The sequence below is a fragment of the Tyto alba genome, unplaced genomic scaffold, assembly GCF_018691265.1.
Source record: "Tyto alba isolate M040663 unplaced genomic scaffold, T.alba_DEE_v4.0 Super-Scaffold_16, whole genome shotgun sequence".
Lineage (NCBI taxonomy): Eukaryota > Metazoa > Chordata > Aves > Strigiformes > Tytonidae > Tyto > Tyto alba.
The window spans coordinates 17,247,565-17,271,224 of record NW_024881278.1 but is presented as its reverse complement, the minus strand read 5'-3'; the positions used below and the strand labels follow the sequence as shown (position 1 = coordinate 17,271,224).

The window sequence follows — 23,660 nt, the reverse complement described above, 5'->3', positions numbered from 1 at the left end:
CTCATGGAGCCATTTATACTTGTTCTAAGTATTTCTAACAGAAGCAATGCCATTTCTTAGAGCCCAGACAGCACATCACTTTAAAGTTATTCTTGCCTGCAGTTCTTCAGAGGAAAGATGTTTAAATTACTTAAGATATTATTTTTCTACTTTGGGGAACCAAAAACCAAAAAACAAACTTGTGCTACATAGATTGAAATAATCTAATTTTGTTTTGATTAAAATTTCCTACCCAATTTTCTCTTCAGGTTTTTTATTTATTTATTTTCTCTTTTAAAGAAAAGGTTTAAAAAGGGTGTAAATTTGGGGCAGATGAAGCCCTGATCAGGATTTGCTACTGATTTACAAATCCATGCCTACCAACTTCAGACAGTCATTATTATGCCACAGTGGTTTATTCCAGATCCTCCTGATTCTCAGAGATGCACATGGAGATGTTTTTCTCCTGGAAAACGTTTACATTTTCAGTGACATTGTAGTTTTCTATAAAATATGTGTTTCACAGATATACTGTGAGAAAGCAGTATCTCTCCCACTAGCTGGGACCTCTGCATGGCATCTCTCCATGGCATGGCTAGAACACAGTCTCCATGTTAGGTAGGATACAAGAGCTGAATATAGATGACGTAGGAATGGGTGGAAACACGAAGTAACAGTACGATGAGCAGTTCAGTGAAATGTGAAAAAAAAAGTAGTCACAGGCAATCACTTTTCTATTTTACTGTCATCAACAGAGTGAAGGCAAAAATTCATTGATCAAAATGTAGGCAGATCCAATGGCCATGGTAGGACTAATGAGTGAAGAACCATAATGACCGTGGCATAGAGGTGGTTTGTGTGTCTCCAGCATGGAATCTAATCTGTATGGAAGCTCTTGACTGTGGCATTTTATATTTGAAAGAACCTGTATAGCAAGTATATAGTGTAAATGCATTAAATAATAGTGGAACAGTGCAATAAAGCCTGAGATGACATACGGAACTTGTGTTTATGTAGCACTTACAGGTCACCAAATGTTTGCCAGACAAAATGTAATGGGCTGATAAGAAAATTGCAATAGGGCAATGTATGAAATACTACAAAAATAACAACAGCATTAGGAGAATCTGTAACTTTATGAGATGCTTATTTGAGTAAGATCCAGACTTGTAGAACCAAACTTTTAATATGCATCTGGATTTTACAGATTATACAGATGGGCCTGCAACTTCACATTCACTCCAGTGGTTCTGCTTGCCCGCTATTTGAAGCATGGATCCCTGCCATTTTAGTTTGGCATCCTGAAGAGCTGAAGGAACAACCAGTGGTTGTTTGGCATACGTGTGTTTATACCACTTATCTCTATCTGTGTCCTCTTTCCCATTATACATTTAGACTGATAGTGTAGTGGAATAGTTTATAGGGTTTGCATTAGGCAGGGAACGTATAACAGAGGGCCAAAATAAATTGTCATTAGGGCCAGATCACTTACAGAGTTGGAGAATATATTCCATAAAAATTTTAATAGCCCAACATTATTTTGAATAAGCTACCATATCTGAATATTTTTGTCCATTAAACAGTAAGTTTTATATGGGCCTTATTTAACTGTTTTGACACAAGGAATTGGAACTTCCCAGTAGGATATGTTAATGAAAAATGCATTAGAGCTAATTGGGGAGTGTTCAGTCCTCTCAGCCCCAAGAGATTAATGCTTTATGAGGAGGCTCATGCTCTACTTAGTTTTCTCATGGGTCCTCAGTAGTGTTCCAAAGGAGAAATGCAAGATTTTATACATTTGCTCTTTTTCTTACCTTTCCCCGCATCATGAAACTTATTTATTTTCCTACTATTTTTATTGAATATGTCTTAGCAATTAAAATTATGATAAAAGCAAAGGACAATATTTCTTAACTGAGAAAATCTACTTTAAAAGTCTTAATAATAGTCTGAGTATACTGTTGTAGAATATATAATTATCCTTAAAGAAACTCTATATCTTTAAATTAATTTTTTGCCAGGTGTATTTTAAGTATGTTTCATCTGTCTTATAGGAGTTTTAGTGGCTTTGTGCAATATGGTATAAGAATTCTCATGTTTAACAGTTCATAATTAATTCAATAAACCCACATATGTCTATTTGAGAATTGTTTATATACAAATGATAAAATGCCTACATTTATAGGAATGATTTGGGAACAGTCTGTCACAGAATTTTGATTTGCCAGATATTCACAGATTGTTAATGATGTAGATTGCTAGTTTAGAATTTGAAATGTATGTTTTATATTAGTAATTGTTATATTAGATCACACTAGTGATGAAATTAATGATGTATCCTGAAAAAAATAAATAATCAAATTCAGTGAAGCATGAATCTTTCAGCTTAATTCACAATTCAGAAATTTTTGTGCTAAATTTTTGTCTTGCACAGGTTTTATACTACTAAAGCTAAACACATTTGAATAGTTAAAGGAATTTCTGCTCAGATTGCAGGCATCTATAATTCACCATTCAGAAAATCCCCAGATCCCATGGAACTGCTTCTGCGGAAGTCCAAGCCCTTGAGCCACAGACAGCAGCAGATGAAGAGTCCCTTTGATAGTGAGCTCTACGACTGGCCAACTTGTAAAAGGCCTCCGTCTTTGACTTTCTCCGCAGCACAGCCTCTGCCACCTATTGGCAGACAGAAACCTCAGGTAACAATTTTCAATGTCTCTGAGGCAGCTTTCATTCATATTTTTCATCACAGGTTATCTGAATATCTCAAGCTGGATCATCGAGTCCAAAAATCCCTTTTTTTTTTTTTTTTTTTTTTTTTTTTTTTTTTAATGTAGATCTAGTGCTTGCATTCAGGGTGTAAAGTCTTTGGAAGAGGTTTATCTTAAAGAAAAAGAAACCTAGGTGGTATGTAAAAGCACAGAAATATGATTCTTTAGACTTTAGTTTTGTCCTTTAGGGAAAAAAATGTCATTTCTGATATTTCAAAGGGAAGACCTGATATAATTGAGTTTCAATATTATGATTCATTTGAGGCAGAAGTCTTAATTTTCAATTTTAAATCAATAAAAGATAGTCAAAATGATAGTTAAAAGGACAAATTAACCAGTCGTGATAACTTTTTCCTCTTTTTGCAAATATTGTACGTGTGAGGGCCAAGAGACATCCTCTCAGTATAGAACAGTTCCTGCCCTTTTGTGTCCACTAGCCATGTGTCAGCTTTAATTACAAAAATTTCTACATTTTGTTCTGGACCACACCCAAGTTGCCCAGTTCCCATTCTTAACTACCATGGTCTCAGTTTTAATTTCAGTTGATGTCGACATATATTGCAGCTAGCTTTTTTTCCTCTTCTATAAAGTAATGGAGATTTCTCAGATAATGCATCAAAGGGAATGTCCCACAAAATGTCAAAACAGCTTTTGCCACCTTATTATCAAAACCTGCTGGGAATATGCCCAACATACACAGCAAACAGACTTTTGAGACCTCTATGTTCCTCACTTGATGACAGTACAATGACATGTAGTTTTTGCCAGTAAACGCCTGATACGGTTACTTTAGGGATAGAAGCATTCTGTCTTTCCCTCTATTCTGAAGAATTTTTCAGTTTGCCCAATATACTGAACTTTCTGCTATCTTTACACATACACTTTCTGTGCCAGTTTGACTGAATGACCACAATGTCTTCAGAACCTCTTACACTTTCCTTTTTTTTTTTTTTGACTCCATCCTATGTTTAAAATTTCTTAACCATATTTTGCTTAGAAAGGCAATGCTTCTAAATGAGTCCTTCTCAATAACTTTCACTGAAACTATCATTTAGCTGCAGAAATTAAACAACAATAATGAGCAATAATTATAATGTATATTATATATATATTATATATATATAATCTATGTTATATATATTATATATATATAATATATATATAGCAATGTATAATATATTTTTATTGGTATTTTACTCCACTGAATTGACGTGGCTATTTTCTGTATACTATCATAGCCTTTGGTAGAGGGGGTCTGAACATAGTCTTAAGTTTGAACTACTTCTGGGTTCAAACTATGAGTATGCATGCTATCAGCCACAATTTGCCACAATTTGCCTGTGGCTTATTGATTGCATCCACATTGTTCCTCAGCGGGGACAGCCATGTGCGTACTGGCTAACCTGCACAGAAGAGGCTTTTCTCACCTTTATGCCATGACTGACTTGTTCATAGCAGGATGAGACTGTATCAGTGGTGGAACATAAAGGCAAATGCAATTGGGTTAGAGCATGAGAAGAAGATGCAGGCCTGCCAGAATGCCTCCGGGGGGGTAGAGGAGAGCCATGCAGAGATCCACACTGCTTACAGCAGTCAGGATCAGCTTTGGGGCAGTTCTCCACCTTTGTCCTTCCCTCCTTATTTTCTCCCTACCTTGACTGCTTGAGCTTCCTCATCGAATGAACTCATTGACTCACATTAGAATTGGGACAGTGTGAGCCAACAAACATCTTGGATGATCAAGGAGTTTGGAGCTGAGAGGAGTATGACATTGTAACTTTACCTTCTGGGACCAAAGGGGCTATGACAGTCCTTCAGTGGGATGTGACTGAATGCTCTGTCTCTCAGGAAAGAGGGCAAGATTCTACCTAGTGGACATAGTACAGGAGTCATGCTTTAAAATAAAGGGGGAACTCAAAGGTTTTCCAAAGTTAAGTTGATCTTGCAAAACACTTTACTGTATACAAAGTATTTCACAAGCTTCTCTTTGGATTTGGAATATTTTATAGACCTTTCTAAGTTCAGACGCACACACAGCAGTCATGCACAGATAGCCTTTTAGAACAAACCAGAAGAGTTCTGTTTATTTTCTGCACCTCAAAGAGGGAATTTACTATATAATACTTTAATCCTTTCAGCACCCTGGGATGTACACTGTGGGGTAAATTTTCAAAGCACAGCGTGTGGATTTAGCTGAGCGACTCTTATTGATGTTAATGGGAGTCACACGGCTAAATCCCTGCACAACACTTTGACAATTTAGGGCTGGATGTCTGAGAAAAGGACACTGGTTTGAGCTGATGAAACAGCTGGAAATGAAAACCCATCAGAACGCATCATCCTGAAAGTTGTCTGGTGTGACAATAAGGAATTTAATTACTAAATATTCTTGTGTCTTAGTTCTCTGTGGTAACACTTTTTGGCACCAAGCTTCTTTTTCTAGTATCTATCTGGCCCACTGTCAGTCACTTGTTACTTCACTGTTCTTTCAGATATCTAAAATTTGTATTGCCTGTAGGGGTGGATATTTTATATGAGGATAACATTTATATGTGTTTAAAAGAACAAAAAATTACTATATTTCAGCTTTGTCTTCAGGAAATGGGTATCTAGTATTTTACAGGTAAGCACTGTGTGTGTAAGATAGTATATTTAAAAGAAAAGTTTTAATGATGCTTATACATCAATTAGTTCTATCAGTTTTATTACTGAGTTAACTAGAATTACAGTTTGATGAAAACACAGATAATGCTAAAATTAGTCATCTGTTCATTAAAAGGCATTAATAACAGAAAGCATATTGCCATTTTTAGGGGAATTTTTGCATGCTGTTAGCTGTTCTGGAATGTGGGCAGTGAAGAACGTGTGTTTTCATGTAGATCATAACTTTTATCATGAGTTTCTGATTTTATGGTAAAGTAGTAAGAATGCCAATCTGTTAACCTTTATTTGGCAGACCAGTCACTAGAGAGAAGATTTATGCTGCTCAGTACAAATTCCAAACAGAACACATTGGTGTGTGAGTGCTTTCAGGGTGAAAACTATCAGTTGACTCCCTCCCTTCCTTTCCTTGCCTGGCCTCCCCAGGAAGATTTCAGTTTTGAAGCAGGATGACTGAAAAGCTTGAAGGCATTGCCAATTTGAAAACATTTGTAAGCACCATTCTACCACAGACTCCACAAATCTTAAAGTTAATCTTGTAAAATGGAAATTGGTAAATGGATTTTTAGAGGTCCTGTCATCTTAGATATATTCCTTAGGTGCCTATTGCTAGGTAAGTTTTTTCAAATGCATGATTCAGACGAATTGAAAAATCTGCAGGGAATGTTTAGAAATATCTTAATAACATATACATATGTAGCCCACTTTCATTAGTGATGACAGCCTTGTTTGAGAGACCTTTCCTTAGTTAGACTCTCCCCCCTCCTTTCATTAGTAGTTGAACTCTATTAACTTCATTTGAACTGTGGTATGAGAAAGAGTTAGAAGGTCTTAGAAATTAAAGATGGAAAAAAATCTTTGCTTGGATTTCTGATTTGGCCCTTACCCTGATGGAATATGAGTCAATATTTTCCAATGAAGAAGAAATACAGTATTCTGAAAGACTTTTCTAAAAGCAAACATATTTATCTTGATATTATTTGACAACAGTACTTTTCTTTCTTCTTACTTCATATAGCCACTTCATACAAACATATTTCAATACAGAATATTAATTTTTTATTATAAATTCTAAACTTTTTTTAGAACTTGATCATCAAATTATATATTACTAGAACATTGCTTACTAGTTTTAATGACCTGTTTATTATTGATTATTCTCTCACAGGTGATATCACTTTTCATTCTGTTTTTAAAGACTTATTGTGGTTATATTAAACGAACATGATTTTTATGCAGACTTAGAAAGTAGAAGCAAGAAGATATCTGCAAGAAGTGTAAATATTATGCTCACTTGCTTACTAGGACCTTTAAAAAGATCTCTAAACCATGGTGCTGTGCCTTTAAAAAGTAAAGTTCCAATAAAAATCCATTAACTACTTTCAAATATAGCAATCCTCCTGTCCAGCTGTGAAAAGTACTAGATGATACTTATTTGCCATTTGTGTTATTTACGGTCCATGACTTTTATGGTAACTGGTTCCTATTATTGGTTTCTATTAATGTAAAACATAAGTGAACATAAATGAGGCGTGAATCATTTCTTTTTATTAGCCCCACAGTCTTCACTCAGTGCTTGCAGTAACTCCAGCTGTGACTTGTTAGTGATAACCTATTTAAAGAAGGATATCTTTAAGAATAAAAGCTGTTATTAGGACTCTTTGTTCATAGTTTCAGAAGGTTTCACTAGTTCATTGCAGGATCAACAATGATGAAAATAAAATAAAAAATAATTAGCAACACTTCTAAATCCAAAGTTGCCACTAAACAGTCCTGAGCGTAATATGGCACTGATTATACTCCAGATAAGTTCTTACTGGTTAGTACTAAAAGCAAGACATAGGATATGTCACTTTGACAGTGTAGGAAAGGACTTCCTGCTGCTATTTATCTGTGTTGTTAAATGGTAGATGCTGATATGATCAGTTATTAAACAATATACTCTGAAAAAAGATATGTAGGTGTATATAGAGAGGGACTTGTGAAAGAATTAGGAGTTTTCATTTTTATATAAAAAATAATAAGATTAATGTGGAATTAGACTTTTCAAAAATGGACTATACACCTGTATTATTGTTAGTTTGAATTGCACTAGAAGAATTGCATCTTAAGTCATGTATTAAGTTCCCTTCCAGGTAGATTTTTAGTGAAATTGAAAAGAGAATGTTCTTTAAGGTAAAACATTATTTATGCTACGAAAAGGAAAAGACTTAAGCTTTTTGCTTAAGCAGAATCTAGATACAGTTAACACTTCTGTATCAGATTTTATTTCACCAGTATTATTTTCTAAGAAAAACCTAAGTTTTCCTAAACAGTTCTAACAACGTCTTTTTTTAAAAATAATAATTATTTATTAGTAGTTAAATAAATCTGGAGTGCACGTTTCTCATTCTCTCTTTGCAGCTTTAGAGCATGTTATCAACCTTTGTGTTATCTGTAACTCTCTTTCAAAATGAAGTGCTTTAATTATTTTGGAAGAAAAGTCTTGCTACGCTTCCCAGACATTCTGTGTCTTCTTTCATCAGTGATGTGTCATGAATAAAAGAAAGAAAGAGAAAAGATTTCTCACCCCACAATAAAACACTTATATCTTTCAGGGGCCTTTCCGTGATACCACTGAAGTATTGCGGCAGCGCTACAAGCCTTTGGAACCAACCTTGCGAGTGGCAGCATCAATCAATTCACCACTAGAGAAGGCCAGAGAGGAAATGAAAAGGGAGGAATGGAGAAACCATGTACATGACAATGAGTAAGTTCTTTGTTTTTTCTTATATTGTTATGAGAATGTTTTCTTTATTCTGTTGCTTTCAGAAACCTTTCATGCCTGACAAAATGAAATGTCAAATCTGACAGCTTACTAGAAAACATTCTATGTACATACTTCTAAATTCTGTGTCCTTAGATTATAAACTGTTCAGGGCAGAGACCCTATCTTGTAATTGTGTGACATGTGCCATCCATATCTATGAATCTATAGAAGAACTTGTAATAATAATAATAATATGTGATGCAACAGATGGGCTTAATGGGAAATAAGAAAACAAATGCAAAACCTGTTTTGCCACATGCACCTTGCCAAGCAATAAATACTGTTTCTGTCTTCGTATTCAGGGAGCTTGCAGACTATGGGAGGAAAAAGTGGTGTTGCATGCCAATGAGACTTGCTTTCTCTCCCAGTAGACTACCAAAGCTCACTTGGAAGAGAAGGGAGCATATGTTGCACATGTTAGAACATGGTGCAAAAACTGTAATCATCTTTGAAGCAGTTTGATTTCCTAAGCCATAGCATCTGTAATAGTGTCAGACAGGCTAGTTTTTTTCCATAGAATCCCAGATACAGACATAATCCATCCCAAAAGATTTAAGTCTATTTTCAATTTTTTTCTTATCATGATGGAAATTTTTTATCCAATCATAATAAAAGCTTGTTAAGTCACCTGCTCTGGCTTTGTAGTTAGCTAGAAAAAATTAATGTTTTGTCATCTTCCCATTGAATTCACTGATCTTGGCAATCCTTTGACACTTTAGTGCCAGAATTCAGGACATAAAGGAATCACTTTTCCTCATGAGCAGTCTGTGATCCACTGATTCACTGGGACATGATGCTTTGCTACCTTTGATCTGTTTCAAGCTTTTCTATCAGCTCCATGTTGCTATGTGTCAGCTTCAGGACTGGGACTTAAAAACACCAGAATCAATTGCGTTTGCATGGACTGGCTTTTATGTTTCTACTGTTATATTGTTTTCCTCACACTTTCCCCAATTTAATATTAACAGTGACTTTATATGGTAATTCTACTCAGAACCAGTTTTGAAATTAAAAACATCTTTTAGTTCAGCTACTTTTCCACTTTTATGCAATGTTATTTTTTACATTTGGTGCCAAAAATTAAATATAGTACTTTTTATTCCTTTCATAGCAAACACATAACCAAGTTAAGTTACAAGTAAAAATGTACTTCAGTTTTCTGTTCCACTCTTTATTCTTTCATTTATTGAGGTGAAGGAAAAGCACCTTAACTTTCATTTACATCTCAGATTAAATCAGGGACATTTTTTTAAAGATTTTACTTCTAGCTTCTGCCAGTGAAATTTAAAAAAAAAAAAAAAACCAAAAAACAAAAAACAAAAACCAAACCAAAACCGCTAGGTAATAATTAATCTTCTATCTCTCATTTAAAGTGCTCTTTTCACTGACTAAGGTTTGACTGATGCATTCCAAATGAGGATGGATAATGTCCTTCATTTATCGGCATGAGTATATTGCCCAGCCTTTATTTGACAAGGTTTACCCCAGACATCACTGTGTCAACAGTTTCAGAAGGTTGGATCTTGTAATAAATATTTCACTGCCTCTCTTCACTGAGTGAACTGTCAAGATTTAGTCTTGTACAGTGTAAATTTGGAGTCTCCAACTTCGACAGATATTAATTGATATGGGGTCTTTATTTACCCTGTTGGTAAGGAAGCATTTAGTGCCCTTCTTAATGCACAGAAGCAATGTCCTAACACCAATGACTCTCAGCTTAATGCACGCTAAATACATAGTGTATTATACATTTTCAGGCTGTGATCATTCCGTTTGTGCTTCATATTCAACCAACCATGCAAGGGTCACATCTGTAACCTTGAGAAGGTGATGACAGAGTTGCAGGTCATCATCAGGACTCATGCTCACTAGTAATGCTGCAGCTGCTGTGTGGGATGCTCGTCTCCAGGGAGGAGCCAGCAAAGGGTTACTCAGATTCTACAGTAGTTTTTTCTCAGCAGTGTCTATTATGAATTGACAAATTTCTGTCTCTTTCTATGTAATTGTGTACTTTGGGACTGTATTTCTTCCTGGTAGTGCTTTCGATGTTGATTATACTTCTGTTTTAGAAAATAAGGAGAGAAAGAACAGCAAAAGTGTGTGGCATTTGTTGAGAAAGCTTGTATTTGCATAAAATGCCAAACTGAATCCTTGATCTGTGTATTTCTGGACTGAGTATTGTGTGATATCTCTTAAGATAGAAAAACTGTTGGTATATAGCTGCAATTTCCAACAACATTCAGAATTCCCACTCACCTCTCATTATCAAGGTTCTATAAAGTGGTAATATGTTTTCTCTAAGTGTTTCAAGCTCCAAGAAAGTTTTTGCTGCTGATAAAATGCAGAAATAATTGAAAAAGCTGTGGAAGAGTTTGAGGAAGGTGGAAGCAGTACAAATGAAAGCAAGAAAGAACATTGTGCTTACTTAAAGCAACTGCTGGGCTTTCCTATTTTGTAATGAAAGAGCAACTGGGTAATCTAGCCTAATAAGAATGATTCCTTTTTCTCTTGTAATTGAAGCTCTTACTGCCTTATTGTGCTATTTTTCATACAAATGAAGTGATTTCCTCCTCCGCTTGGATAGGAATGACAATTGGACTCCTTTGGGATGGCCACTTAATAAACTAGTGTCTAGTTTGAGACACCAACTGCTGGATCCAGCAGATTTAGATCACTAAGCATGAAAAGTTCTTTACTCAGTTGCATGCAGCTGCATACTGACCTAATTTTCCAGAGAACAAAAATGTAAATTATTTTCATTAACTTTGCTGAAATCTGTCTCATATAGTACATGTCATGCTTCAAAGTATACTATTAAACATCTTTATAAAGTCAACATACACCAGAATGAGTTGCCATGTGGCAATAGCGTAGGGATAAACCAGCAGTAGTGTAAGGAAGAGGTTTTTTGATTTATTGTAGTCTTCTGGTGCAACACCAGGTGAGTCATCTCGGCTTCTGGCTATACCCATGCTCCATGCTGTGCTGGAGACAGCCAAGCTAGTCCTGAACGCACCGGCTCACTTGTGCGCAGCAGAGTGCGATGTTTGCACACCCTGCCTCTCACATGCGGTGCGAGCATTGCAGCACCGAGCTCCTCATGGGCTCGTTCTCAGGAAGATAATGCTCTCCTTTAGAAACAGCTTACATGCTTCTGTGCTACACAGGGCTGTGCACGAACGGTGTGATTACAGAGAAAGTAGTGATCTAAATAAGCTTTATATTTGGAGAGCATCAGTGTTCTGAGCTGCCTGGTATTAATGGTAATAAAATCTAAAAAGCAAGTCACTTTGATAAGATCACGGATTTAAAAAAATCTTTTAATTTCTATATTTATAAGATCTTTCACTGTATTTCTGATTTAGCTGCAGTGAAAATGGCTACATTTTATGTCATACAAATATAACACATCTGAAAACTTTTTTCAAATTATACATAGTTTTTCACATGCTTTGCAACTTCAGCAATTTGCATATTTTCTGGACTGTTATTGTATTATGATAAACAGGGATTATCATATATTTTCAGATAATGTTTTCTTAACAATTCAACTTCTATTTGTAACTCTTCCATTTATTTTAATTACTAGCACAGTGTGCAACATTTATTAATCAGCAGAGTCTTTTTAAGTTAAAATACTAAATTAGCTAACCCCATTAACACAGAATACTCCAAACAAGCAGTAATAGGAGAGGTAGTTACTGTGCAAATCGTATTATACATGCGGGTGCTCTAGGGCACAGTTAAGCATGATTACCCTCTTTTGATCCAGTATTCCTCTGCTTCTTCCAGCTAATTTCCACTGGAAATTTACAAAGTAGCGCCTTCATTTTTCCATCTTAATTTTTCTAATGAAGTTCTGGTACTTTATAACACTGGGGATGCAGATAATAAGTCCGTGTATAATTAAGAAGTTTCAGAATTTGCTGCAGAAGAGATCTCTTTTACTTCCTACAAGAAGTAGACTATGCTTTTCTTGAACACTTTACATTATCGCAGGCAGGAGTTAAACAAAAATGGCCAGAGGATTCTTAGATTTACTGACATTAGGATAAAAATGATTGATGGTTTGTTAAAAAAGTATGTATTTAGTATATTACTGTGGACAGTGTTTGTAATAATACACCCGATTAGTTTCTTATGACAAAAATACTGTGTTAAATGTGATCTGACTAGATATGTTAAGTAAAATATGAAGTCTTTATTTTTGTAAAGAACACTTTCATTTTAGTATGTACTCATTATTAACTAAATAATGGCTGCCCTGCCGCAGTTGTTTTGCTATGGAAAACCGTTATGCTTCCTTTGTTCCCTGAGGGAAAAGATAGACACTGTTGGATTTGATGAAGAAATTACTTCAGGTATAACCCAAATTTGAAAGCTTAAAATTAATTTCATGTTTTATTTAAAGAAAAAAAAATAAAAAATGAAAGATTCACAGCTTCCTGATAAAGAAATATAGTTTGTTTGGAGCTAATTGTTCTTGTACTTCTTCAAAATGATATAAAATAGTTTTATTTGAATTAGATCAAGACAACAAGGAATTGAATTGCTATTGCATAGAACCACTTTAGATAAAAAATTAGCAAGTTTCACACAGCAGGAATTAAGAATTTGGTAATATTTTTACTAATAAATTACAAAAATGTACAGTACATAAAAATATTATGAAAGTTTGAAAAACCATGTAAGCAGACTATTCCTTTCAGTTCTCTGGTTTTAGTATTTCTTTAGTATTTCTTCTTGTGCCCTGATAGTGCAACATGTATGCCAGTCTGACAGTGGATCTACTGCCATTCTTTGTCACAAGCTTGGGTAAAGTTTAAAGCATTTCTGGTATCAGGGTTATATGCTTGCACAGCTGGACTGCTGGGACTTTGCCTCTTGGGCTGCTCCAGAGAACGTGCTGAAGGACCACTGGTTTTTGGCTGCTATTTAAATTCAAGAAAAAGTGAATGCCTCTAAACTGTGTCCTGTTGGTAGGTACCATATAGCACCAGGACACTGCCACCCAGCCATAAATGATGGACGTGACAAATCCTCCTTCCTGTTTGTGCTACTGCTCACTCCTCTCACACTGCCATAGACATTAGAGGCCAGTACCTACTGCTGCTTCTATCATTTCAGTCGATCCAATTGGAAAGCCTTTGATGTCTAAAAAGCCTCTTCCATCTCCTGTCACAACAGTGAGAGATATTACAATAAAAGAGACAGAATGGAGGGAAGAAATGGTAGGTGAGGCATGCAGGAAGAAATATCATGGGGGGGTCAAACTGTGGGGAAAAGAAGGACTAGAAAGATGAAATTAATAGTAGCAAGGAAATGCAGGATACGATGAGTGGAGGGAGAGAGAAAGCAACTTTTACTTTTGTTAACAACAGATATCTAGCATATCTTTCAAAATTTAAATGTATACCACTAGCAGCTGTCAGGTCCAGGACTGGCTACTAAGTCAAGGCTTCTAGGTCTTTTTACACTAATTAAGTTCAACATAGTGTGGTCCTGGCAACAGTGCAGCTGGCCTTCATTACCAGTGACACTGCCAGCTGTGGTCCTGGTCCTCCCTCAGGTTGTGTATGTGTAATATTGCTATTTGTAGAACCTGAGATAGTTTCCCATTTTTGGTTCCAACTCTTCCTCCTCCCCGTCTTGAATGTATTCTCTGGCATATCTCTCATTCAAGCTTTTGTGGAGGGTAAAATGAAATAATTTTTCAGTTATAAATTTATTTCTTTATGGAAAGTTCACCTCCCGTTAAATCATCAACTTTTTGAAAGGCTCAGCTTATACTGACTGTGTTTTATGGCACGATATAACATCAACATGGAATTTAATTCTTCTTTGATCCTGGTACTTCTGTCTCTGTCATAATTACCAAAAACCTTTAAGAATTTCTGAATTTGCACTTAAATCACAAGGAAAAGCTTAAACCCAATGTAAGAGTCCTGAGAGTAAGCTTTTTGTGGAGAAAAACTATTGAAGTCTAAACTTCTGCGGTTGATAATGGCATCATACCATTGTCTGGATTTAATTTTCTTCTCCTTCCATCACTCTCTTCTGTCACATTCAGAGCACATACTGTCATTAATTTGGGGAAAAGCTGTGTCAGGTGTATATATAGAGCTACAGAAAACAACACCATTACTGAAGTGTTTTGCAGTGCTATGGCTTTTTACTATTATTATTGGTTGTGGGGGTATAATGACTTTTGTATGACTCCCATTAATTTGGTTACCCTACTTAACACAAAAAATTGTTTTAATGGTCTTTTTAATTACTTATTCACATAGAGTAATGAAAATTCTTACTTGTTTTAAACAGACATTGAATTTACAAGCATACAATCATTTCTTGTAGTTAGATCGTTATCGCTGTAAGAATCTGCCCACCTGGATCTGACAGCAGAACTATAGACAGAAGAAAAAAAAAGAAAGTTTCTGCTTAAGACAACTTTATACCATTATACCCTATTAGATTTTTAATGTTCTTTCATTTCAATTTTAATATTTTTTTATTGTTCAATGTTCTTCCTCAAAAAATCAGAGTTGATTTTATTTTTTTAACTCAGCCATACATTCCAGGCTGTACGGTGTATACTCCACCTAATGATCTTAGAGGAGGTATGCAGCAGAGTGCAGAAGATCACATTTGTGCTAAACTACATGTGGAACATACTGTTGTGTCTTAAAGTGTTACAATATATGTATTTTTTGTTTGGAATTATGGTAGAACATAGATTACTCTGAGTATTTGTTTGCCCAAAAGACAAAGATTAGTTTATCTACAGTAAAATCAAAACCTCTATGTAGGAAATTTTATATGGAAAAATATAATAATTTACTTCTACTTTCCTCAAGAATTTTTTGTGTATATTTTTACAAACATAGTATTCATATTGAATTATGAATGCTGTGGCTCAACTAAATTCTAGGCATATATGGGCAAATCCCTAAACTGCTAGCCTTGTCTTCTCAGCTATCCAGTCCCCTGAGAAAGCCAATTTTCTTTCATGTCTGAACAAAAGAAAAATGTACTATTAAAATGCAATTCAGAAGTGATAAAAACTGCAAGTGGAGCAGCCGGCTCACAGCACCTTCGATGTATTCTCTGGGACACTGGGGCCACATTAATTTTTGTGTGTGTGTGATGTCCATCCCATGTGCAAATTAGCATTACAAGTACCATAATCTGTCTTATGTGAGTGTGTCCTTTCCCATGAGTATACACATGCTACTACAGCTTTGTATAATTTAAAAGTCTGCTAACTCAGTATTTTTCTTTTGCTAACTTTACATGACATTTGTGGTACTTGATAGAATAAATTGATATAGCTGACATGATTCTAAAATAATTTCTTTTTATGAAATAGAAAGATATGTAATTTAAAAAAAGCAACACTCAAATAATTGCTGTTGGATCAGTTAGTCCAAATATAAAAATTTCTGAGTCTGTATCAGCTGAGAGACAAAGAAAAATATTTTAATCCCTATCTTTATCAAAAACTTGTTTAACTGTCTAACTCTTTTAGGTACTCTGGATTCTGAAAAACTTTCAACTAGGAAAAGGTTTTAATTAATTACACCTGTTGTCATGGCAGTTGAAGTGGTATTTTAAATGTCTGAAGCATATATTTATAATTTTACTGTATAGTAATTCTTCCTGCACTTATAGAATAGAGAATGTATGTTGCTTTTTCAGGATACAAGCAATGATAAGCTTAATTCACAAGATTTTACTTTATATTAAAATATACCTGTTTGCTCTCATAGCTCTTGCAAACTGAAATAGATGGAACCAAGGCATCTTTGCAGGGTCTATTTCAGATCCGTTATATATAAAATGTCTTTCTCCTTCATACATACTTTTTGCTGTGGAATCTACCCAGAAAACCTGTAGTTGTCCATGAGAGTTAGGGACATCCATCTGAAAACCTCTGCCATGCCCAAAGCAGGTAGCTGGAGCTTCCCTGTTCAGTGGCACTATGTAAGCAGGGAGTCTGTCATCAGTATGACCAAAGATGAAAAAATCAGGCTCCAAAAGATTTCTAATCAGGATAAAATTATAACATGAGAGTAAATTACACAATTTGTGAATTCAGAAGGAATAGTTTATTTGCTTTGTGGTCTGCCAATATGTGAAATTCACCAGTACTATTTGTATAAGTTTCTATTTTGCTAAATGAGAAAATGGATTATTTAGCTTTGGTTAACAGATATCCAAGGATGCATACCTTAAGGCACGGGGAGAAAATTTGCTTTAGTTTATTCTCATACTGCTGGCATGCTTGAAATGTTTCCATCCTGATGGAACCATCAGGTTATGGTTATATGTTGGGGGCCTACGTGACTCGTGAAGTGGATGCAAGTTCTCCAGAAGTGAGCCGTGTCCTCGTGCAGGTGTGTGCCTGCTGACGGCAGCTGACACAGCCTGCACTGCCTGCCAAGACCTGAGGTGTCAATGGGCAGATCCCAGCAAATGGAACCCTGTTCATTCTGTCTTCACATCACACCACTTGGTAGTGCAGATACAGCCAAAGTAATAATCTAATAATGCAAGCGAACCAGGTTATATCTTTGTACAGAAAGGATTCATTTTATCGTGTTGAAACTCTATCTCTTTGCTCCAAATTTAATTTAAAAGCAGCTGTAGGAGAAATTGCAGTAATCCTCTCAAAATACTGAGGGGGAACATTAAGACAGTAGTGGAAAATAACAGGAACATGTGTCCATGTCACCTCCTGTAGCGCTGGTATCTATGATTTACATAAATCCTGTAGCATCTAGAGTAGAGCGTACCTGATTTTAAATATTCTTGAATTTCAGATTTCTGCCATTTTCTTCATATCATAAAAATGAGAAGTACGACCCATCAGTTCATAGGTGTGGCAAATATGGCCAAGAAACTTACGGAATTAAAAACTTCAGAGAAGTAGAGCCTAAAAAGTGGGTATCAGACAAGGTAAGTCACTGAAAAATTAAAGAATGGTTTACTTTTATAGATTGTTATTATATTAGAATTTGGGCCTGATCCAGAGATCATGGAGTGAAATGGGAATCATTTTAGTGTGTTATAAAATCACATAGTTATAGCTGATGTGATCAGATGAGGCTTCCTTGACTCTCTTTCTGGTAATTTCAATGTGGAGAAATTTAACACCTCTCCCACCTACAAGATAAGGATTTAATAGCCTGATTAACTTCATCTTTGGTTATATAATTTTTGCAAAGTTTTGTTTTATCTGTATTGCCTTTACTGATTTAAGAGAGATTGCATATTTACTCTCACACATTAATTCAGAAAATGAATGCAAAACGTGATTAAAAACAACAAAATATTTTAATGCATACATTCTTTGGAAAATTCTAAAAATTAGTGGAGAGCCATATTTACTTTAAGATAGTGTCATTAAACTGCCAGCTTTATCAGGAGCATCCCATATATTTCTGGTTTGTAGTTCTACAAGAGGTAATTTTCCCCAGAACATGTTCTAACATGAGTTTGTGTAATGTCTGCATTGCTTCTATTTGTATTAGGTATCAAAATCACATTAGAATTTCCCTGCAGAAGGATAATGGATTTGGTAGAGACAGCAGCACAGAGACACAAAGATAGTTAGGGACTGGAGCATCTTTGGTATGAGGAGAGGCTGATTGTGCTGGAACTCTTTAGTCTGGAGAAGGGAAAGCTTGGGGGAGATCTTATCAATGTGTATAAACACCTGATAGGAGGGAATGAAGAAGAGGGAACCAGATGACTTTCAGACTCAGTAGTGTCCAGTGACAGGACAAGAGGCTATGGACACAAACTGAAATGCATGCAATTCCATCTGAACACACTTTTTTTTTTATTTTTCTTTTCTTCCTGTGAGGGTGACGGAGCACTCACATAGATTGCCCAAAGTCGTTGTGGAGTACCCTGGAGGTATTCAAAACTCAGCTGGACATGTTCCTGGGCAACCTGCTCTACCTGAGTAGGGGGGTTGGACTAGATGATCTCAAGAGGTCACTTCCAACCTAAACAATTCTGGGATTTTGTAAGATGTTTAATTATTTCCCTGAAAGTAACTTAACCTTTGTAAGTATATAACAAGTTCCAAGTAATCTTAGCTTGAGAAGTAATATTTTTTTAAAATAATTGTTTCTTGGAACTTTGAAAATGAGCTCAGAGTAAAATTTTGGTATTTTAGCATACATTAATTAAATCTCATTGCAAATAAAGGACAAAGATCAACATTCAAACAAAAAGATCTGAATGTTTATTTCAAAAGCAATCAGGGGAAGATATGATTGATTGAAGTTCCACAGCATAAGTATGATATACAAAGAAAGATCTAAAAATATTATTGGCGGTACTTGTCCTCTAAAAACTCTTCCTTTTCCAGTCCTTAGCAGTTCTTGATCAGGCTCAGATGACAATATCAAAAAATGTAAAGATATTTATAGTGTATATCATATCACACATATATAACATAAAAATTATGGGCTTAGTGAAACAAGTAAACTCACTGTACTTGTGATCTTGGATAGATTTCAACCTAAATCTCTGGAGGCGAACAGTTGCATACATTAACCCAACATGACATCCAGCCTTCCAACCCCAATTCTAAATCAATATGAAGCTTCAATTAAGAGCCGCTTACCCAAACAGAGAGATAACAGGAGAAAAGAGCTATTTATGACCTACCTGCTGCTTTAATGGGTCATTACATCAGAAAAAAAAACCACCCAAACCTCCACCTCCTCACTGTATTTTAATGGAAAAGGTCCTATAAGCAGGTGTGAGGTCATACTTTCGTAACTGTTAAATCAGAAAGAATTCTCTGTCCCTTTTTTATTTCTAAAATGTATTAAAACTTAGTGTATATATCCGTGCTATAAAAAAAATTATCTTGTTCTAATGAATCACCAGACTAAAGGGCATGTATCAAAATATTACTAAAACCAATGAGGTTTTTGTTTAACACTGTCTGCTAAACACAACCCTCCTTTGAGTTTCCCATGAGGTGATATTTCTGTGGATGCAACTTCTATTACAGCCTGAATAGCTGTTAACCCTGCCATGATGTATATTCAGCTTCTGACAGCATTATACTAGAGAAGTTTCACTTATCACTGATGGTAAGACACATTACTGTGTAGGTTCTTCTAAGGAGTCTGTTCAGTGGTCAGTGGATCAGTCACCCCCCTGAGCTGCTGAGGTATTATTTGATATTATCTGGTATTAGCTGGCAGTTTTTTTATGCTCTATATAAAAAAGTTTCCCTCTGTATGTTCATGAGCATGTCCTAGTTGTATTTTCCTGAGATTTTCATGTGTTTATAAGTATACATTTTAATTCAAGTCACAAATAGATTCGCATGTAAATTATACAATTGCTTTAGAAGCATAATGAAAAACAATGAAAAATATTGCTGCCTTATATTTCTTCTGGAAAATTAAAGGGTATTAGCATCAAATTCCTCTAAACATAATAATTACCATAGATGTGTGAGGAAAAGTTAATAGTTCTTCTTTTCATCTAGTTACAGTCTGAAAATTTTTAATTCAATCTGTTGACATTTCAAAGAAGTTTCTGAGTTAAGGTGGTGTGGTTTAACCCCAACCAGCAGCTAAGCACCACACAGCCACTAGCTCACTCCTCCCCCCTGCCAGCAGGACAGGAAGGAGAATTGAAAAAAAATAAAACTTTTGAGTTGAGATAAGAACAGTTTAATAACTAAACTAAAGTAAAACAATAACAATAATAATAAAAAATAATCTTTATTATAATTAAGATGAATATAACAAAAAGAGAGAAATAAAACCCAAGAAAAGACAAGTGATGCACAATGCAATTTCTCACCACCCGTTGACCGATGCCCCAGCAGCGATCCACCCCTCCCAGCCAACTCCCCCAGTTTTATATACTGAGCATGACGTGTTATAATATGGTATACCTCTTTGGCTAGTTTGGGTCGGCTGTCCTGGCCATGCTCCCTCCCAGCTTCTTGTGCGCCTCCTTGCTGGCAGAGCAGGGGAAAATTAAAAATCCTTGATTTTAGGGTAAGCGCTACTTAGCAAGAACTAAAGCATCAGTGTGTTATCAACATTATTCTCACACTAAATCCAAAACTCAGCTACTGGGAAGAAAATTAACTTTATCACAGCTGAAACCAGGGCACAGGAGAAAAACTGTTCTATTCTAACACTTCCTTAAAAATAAACAAGAAATGGAAATACTATACCTCTAGTGAATCTGAATCTAGTTAGTTTACCCAGTAGTAAACCACTATAAAAATAAAAATGCTTGCGTATTTTGTTATCATATTTCTAAATACAGTGGAACATCTTTGATAGAATTTATGTAAGAAGTAATATAAAAAAAATTACCATTCACTATGAATTTAATTGACAATGATAGGTTCCAATGTAGCTGGACAGTCAAAGGATCAAATACACTAACCATAATCTTTCAGTTGTCAAAACACTTACATACATTCGTATTTACTGAGGCAGAAATGATAGCTTACAGCTTTTAATCGGTATTGGAATTAGTTTGCATATGTATTTTAGAAAACTGACTTTAATGACTGCATTTAATGTTTTCTTATTTGCAAAATTCAGGAAGTGACATTTTAAGATGTTCCTTCCTGATAGATTATTTCCTCTGATGCCTTATTATAGGTGAATTACAGTACGACTGCATCACTGTTTCATTATTTGCACAGGCATTTTGGCCCTAAACCGAATTTTATTATCTACAAAGCATAAAAATACCTGGTACTGCAAAGAATTAATTTAGAGAACCTAAGCATATTGCACAGAACATAAAGTTGACCTTTACCGTCTACAGCTTTTGGAATGGAGTGGGATGTGGAACACATCATAGATTTAATGTGGCACAACGCTGTCTGCAGAAACTTGGGTGGGACTGTGACTGCCTGCCCATTGCACCCGATGATTGAATCTGCTGTCACCAGCATCCTGATAATAATGAACATTCAGCTTAACGACCGTGATTATGATTATCATAATTGATGTGCAAGTGCAGTGTGTGGGGATCATTACAGCTGAACTGTACAGCAGAGAAACATGCCTTAGTTATGGATAATTTTACTTTTATGCATTGATTGGGATAAAATATGCCTTTCAAGTTCAACAGGCCAGCTTAATATAATTTTAGGAAGATTTCTATATGTATGAATTGATGATTATGAGCTTCCTGCAAAACAGTTATTCTAGCTGTTTGTTTTGAATTGTTTCATTCCATTAATAATGGGAAATAATTAAATAATTATACATTGTCGAGTGGAAATCACTTACAGCGTACTGCCAGCATTAATCAAATATCAAGTTCAAATATTTCTGATTGTCATGGTCTTGCTTAGGCTAGGAAAAATAGCCCTTGTAATTCACCACCAGCAGAACTCTATGTTTGGTGGAGCAGTAGAAATGGGGCTGTAGTCAACACTACTGGAATTTTCACACTCTTGTGTAGCCATTAGAAGAGACAATAGTTGTTCCTTACATATATTGTATTGCTTCCGTCTTTGCCACCAGAGGCAGAGAATTACAGGCTCAAATTCAGCCAGTGTGGATAAAGGTACAGTCAACAGCTTCAGTCAATTTTGTTCAACAGCGATTACCTTCATCTGAGATTATATGAAGTTGCAGAAGTATTTAATTAAATAATGACACTTATAACAGATACTAGCACCAGTGTGTGTATGTATTTTAAGCCAAAATTTACATAAGGAATGCTATGACATGAGTATAGTGCACAGCACAAAATTTCATTGATTTACATTAGGTGTGAATTTGGGCCTTTGTCCAAGAACTGGAAGAAATTTCCTATCTGGGATAACAGAGATAACAGACTATGGAAAAAATTCTTGATCTTTGACTTGCTTTGTGCCATAAAGAAGAACGTAAGGATCTAATCTCTATGAATGTCTCAACTGCATAATTCCTCTCACATGACTTCACTAAGTTTGGACTTTCTGTGATGAAAAAGAGAACACGCTGTGTGTCCAAGGAATTCATCCTATTTTATATAGTCTGCTGCCTGATACACTATTCATGGTTTTCCATCCCTGACTATACTGAAGTTTATTTAAATTTTATCTTAACTTAATTTTTCCTAACCTTGCAGTGACTGGAACTGAGATAGGTATAATGTTTCTGTAAACTTTTTATCTCTTACATTGTGACTACCCGACAATTTTTAAAAGGAATTTACTTGTTTTCTTTTCATTCTAATTAGGAAAAAAAGATTACGTGATAATATTTTTAAGAAAGTGTGACATTGACTAATGTGTATCTGTGTTCTCAGCCTTATTACATGTTTTAAAACTTTTAAGACCATGTTTACTAGTGTGATTTGTGATAGAAGTTACTAATATACAATGAGAAGATCTAGCATGTATTTTGAATATCAGATTCTTAGTTCCCCAATCCAACTGCAATGACTTTTCCTAGGCAATGCAGAGCTGACATAATGTGGCAGCCAGAAGTGACACTATTGTGGGGGAATTTTTAGATGAACTGTAAAAGTTTGCTTGTTACACTACTGGTTTTCTCGTGAGCCCTGTCACGGATAATAAGAGTTGTTGCCAAAGTGTGCTGCGCTCCAGCAATCCCTGGCCAATGACACGGCTCCTATATGATTATTACTCCTGGCATGACTTGATGTATCTAGTCAGATGCTCCGAATGGACCCTTAGTTTGAGTTATCAACTGTTTCCAAGATAAGGCTGCTTTCTGTCACTTTTCTTCCTACCCTGAGTCCTGCACCAAACCAAATAATTTAAACCTAAGGATCTGGTGCTACAACAATACATCCTATACTATTCATGGAAAGTCGATCTTTTGTACCCTGTAGCATATATTTTCTGCTCTCAGAACAACCATTGTGAGTCAGAATGCTGCTGTATCTTTATGTAAAAATCAATTTGAGTAATTTCCTGCCTCCACATAGGGTGATTCGCACAGCAGCATTACTCTTCAGAGCTGCAAACTCCTGGGAGTTCAGGTATTTGGCTACCTGGTTAGGTAGGATGAAAAAAGAGCAGTGTAGCCCAATGTAATATCACAGACCGACTTAATAAGCAAATGGTCTCTGAAACTGGGTAACATAAGTGGCTTAAAGTCACTTTTGCATCTTTTACTTCTGATTTTTTTTTTTTTTTTGTAAATATCATAATGTACAGTTGAGAAGCAAATGTATTCAAAAAGGCAGAAGTGTGTCATATACAACAGGGTGAACACCAGATATTATCTCTTATTCACAGGACTAGAATGAAGTATCATTATGAGATGCACCCATTCAGTCTTCCAGGAAAGCAAATGACAGTTTAAACTTTTGACAGTTGACATAATTTTTCCAGATTCCTTACTTAGTGACTATGTCATATTTACAGAAAAACATTTTGTTATGAATATCACTTTCAGAGCTCCCATTGG

The 23,660-nt window shown here is 35.5% G+C and overlaps 1 protein-coding gene across 2 annotated transcripts in view; it reads left to right on the top strand.

Annotated features, from left to right (window-relative positions):
* Window positions 1–23,660, top strand: part of SPATA17 (spermatogenesis associated 17) — an 89,698-nt gene that overhangs the window by 52,254 nt on the left and 13,784 nt on the right. For both annotated transcript variants that reach the window (XM_032989489.2, XM_032989488.2), the window contains 3 exons: window positions 2,469–2,678; window positions 8,009–8,160; window positions 17,043–17,178. In XM_032989489.2, the coding sequence (XP_032845380.2) occupies window positions 2,469–2,678; window positions 8,009–8,160; window positions 17,043–17,178 (498 nt within the window). The remainder of the gene's footprint in view (window positions 1–2,468; window positions 2,679–8,008; window positions 8,161–17,042; window positions 17,179–23,660) is intronic.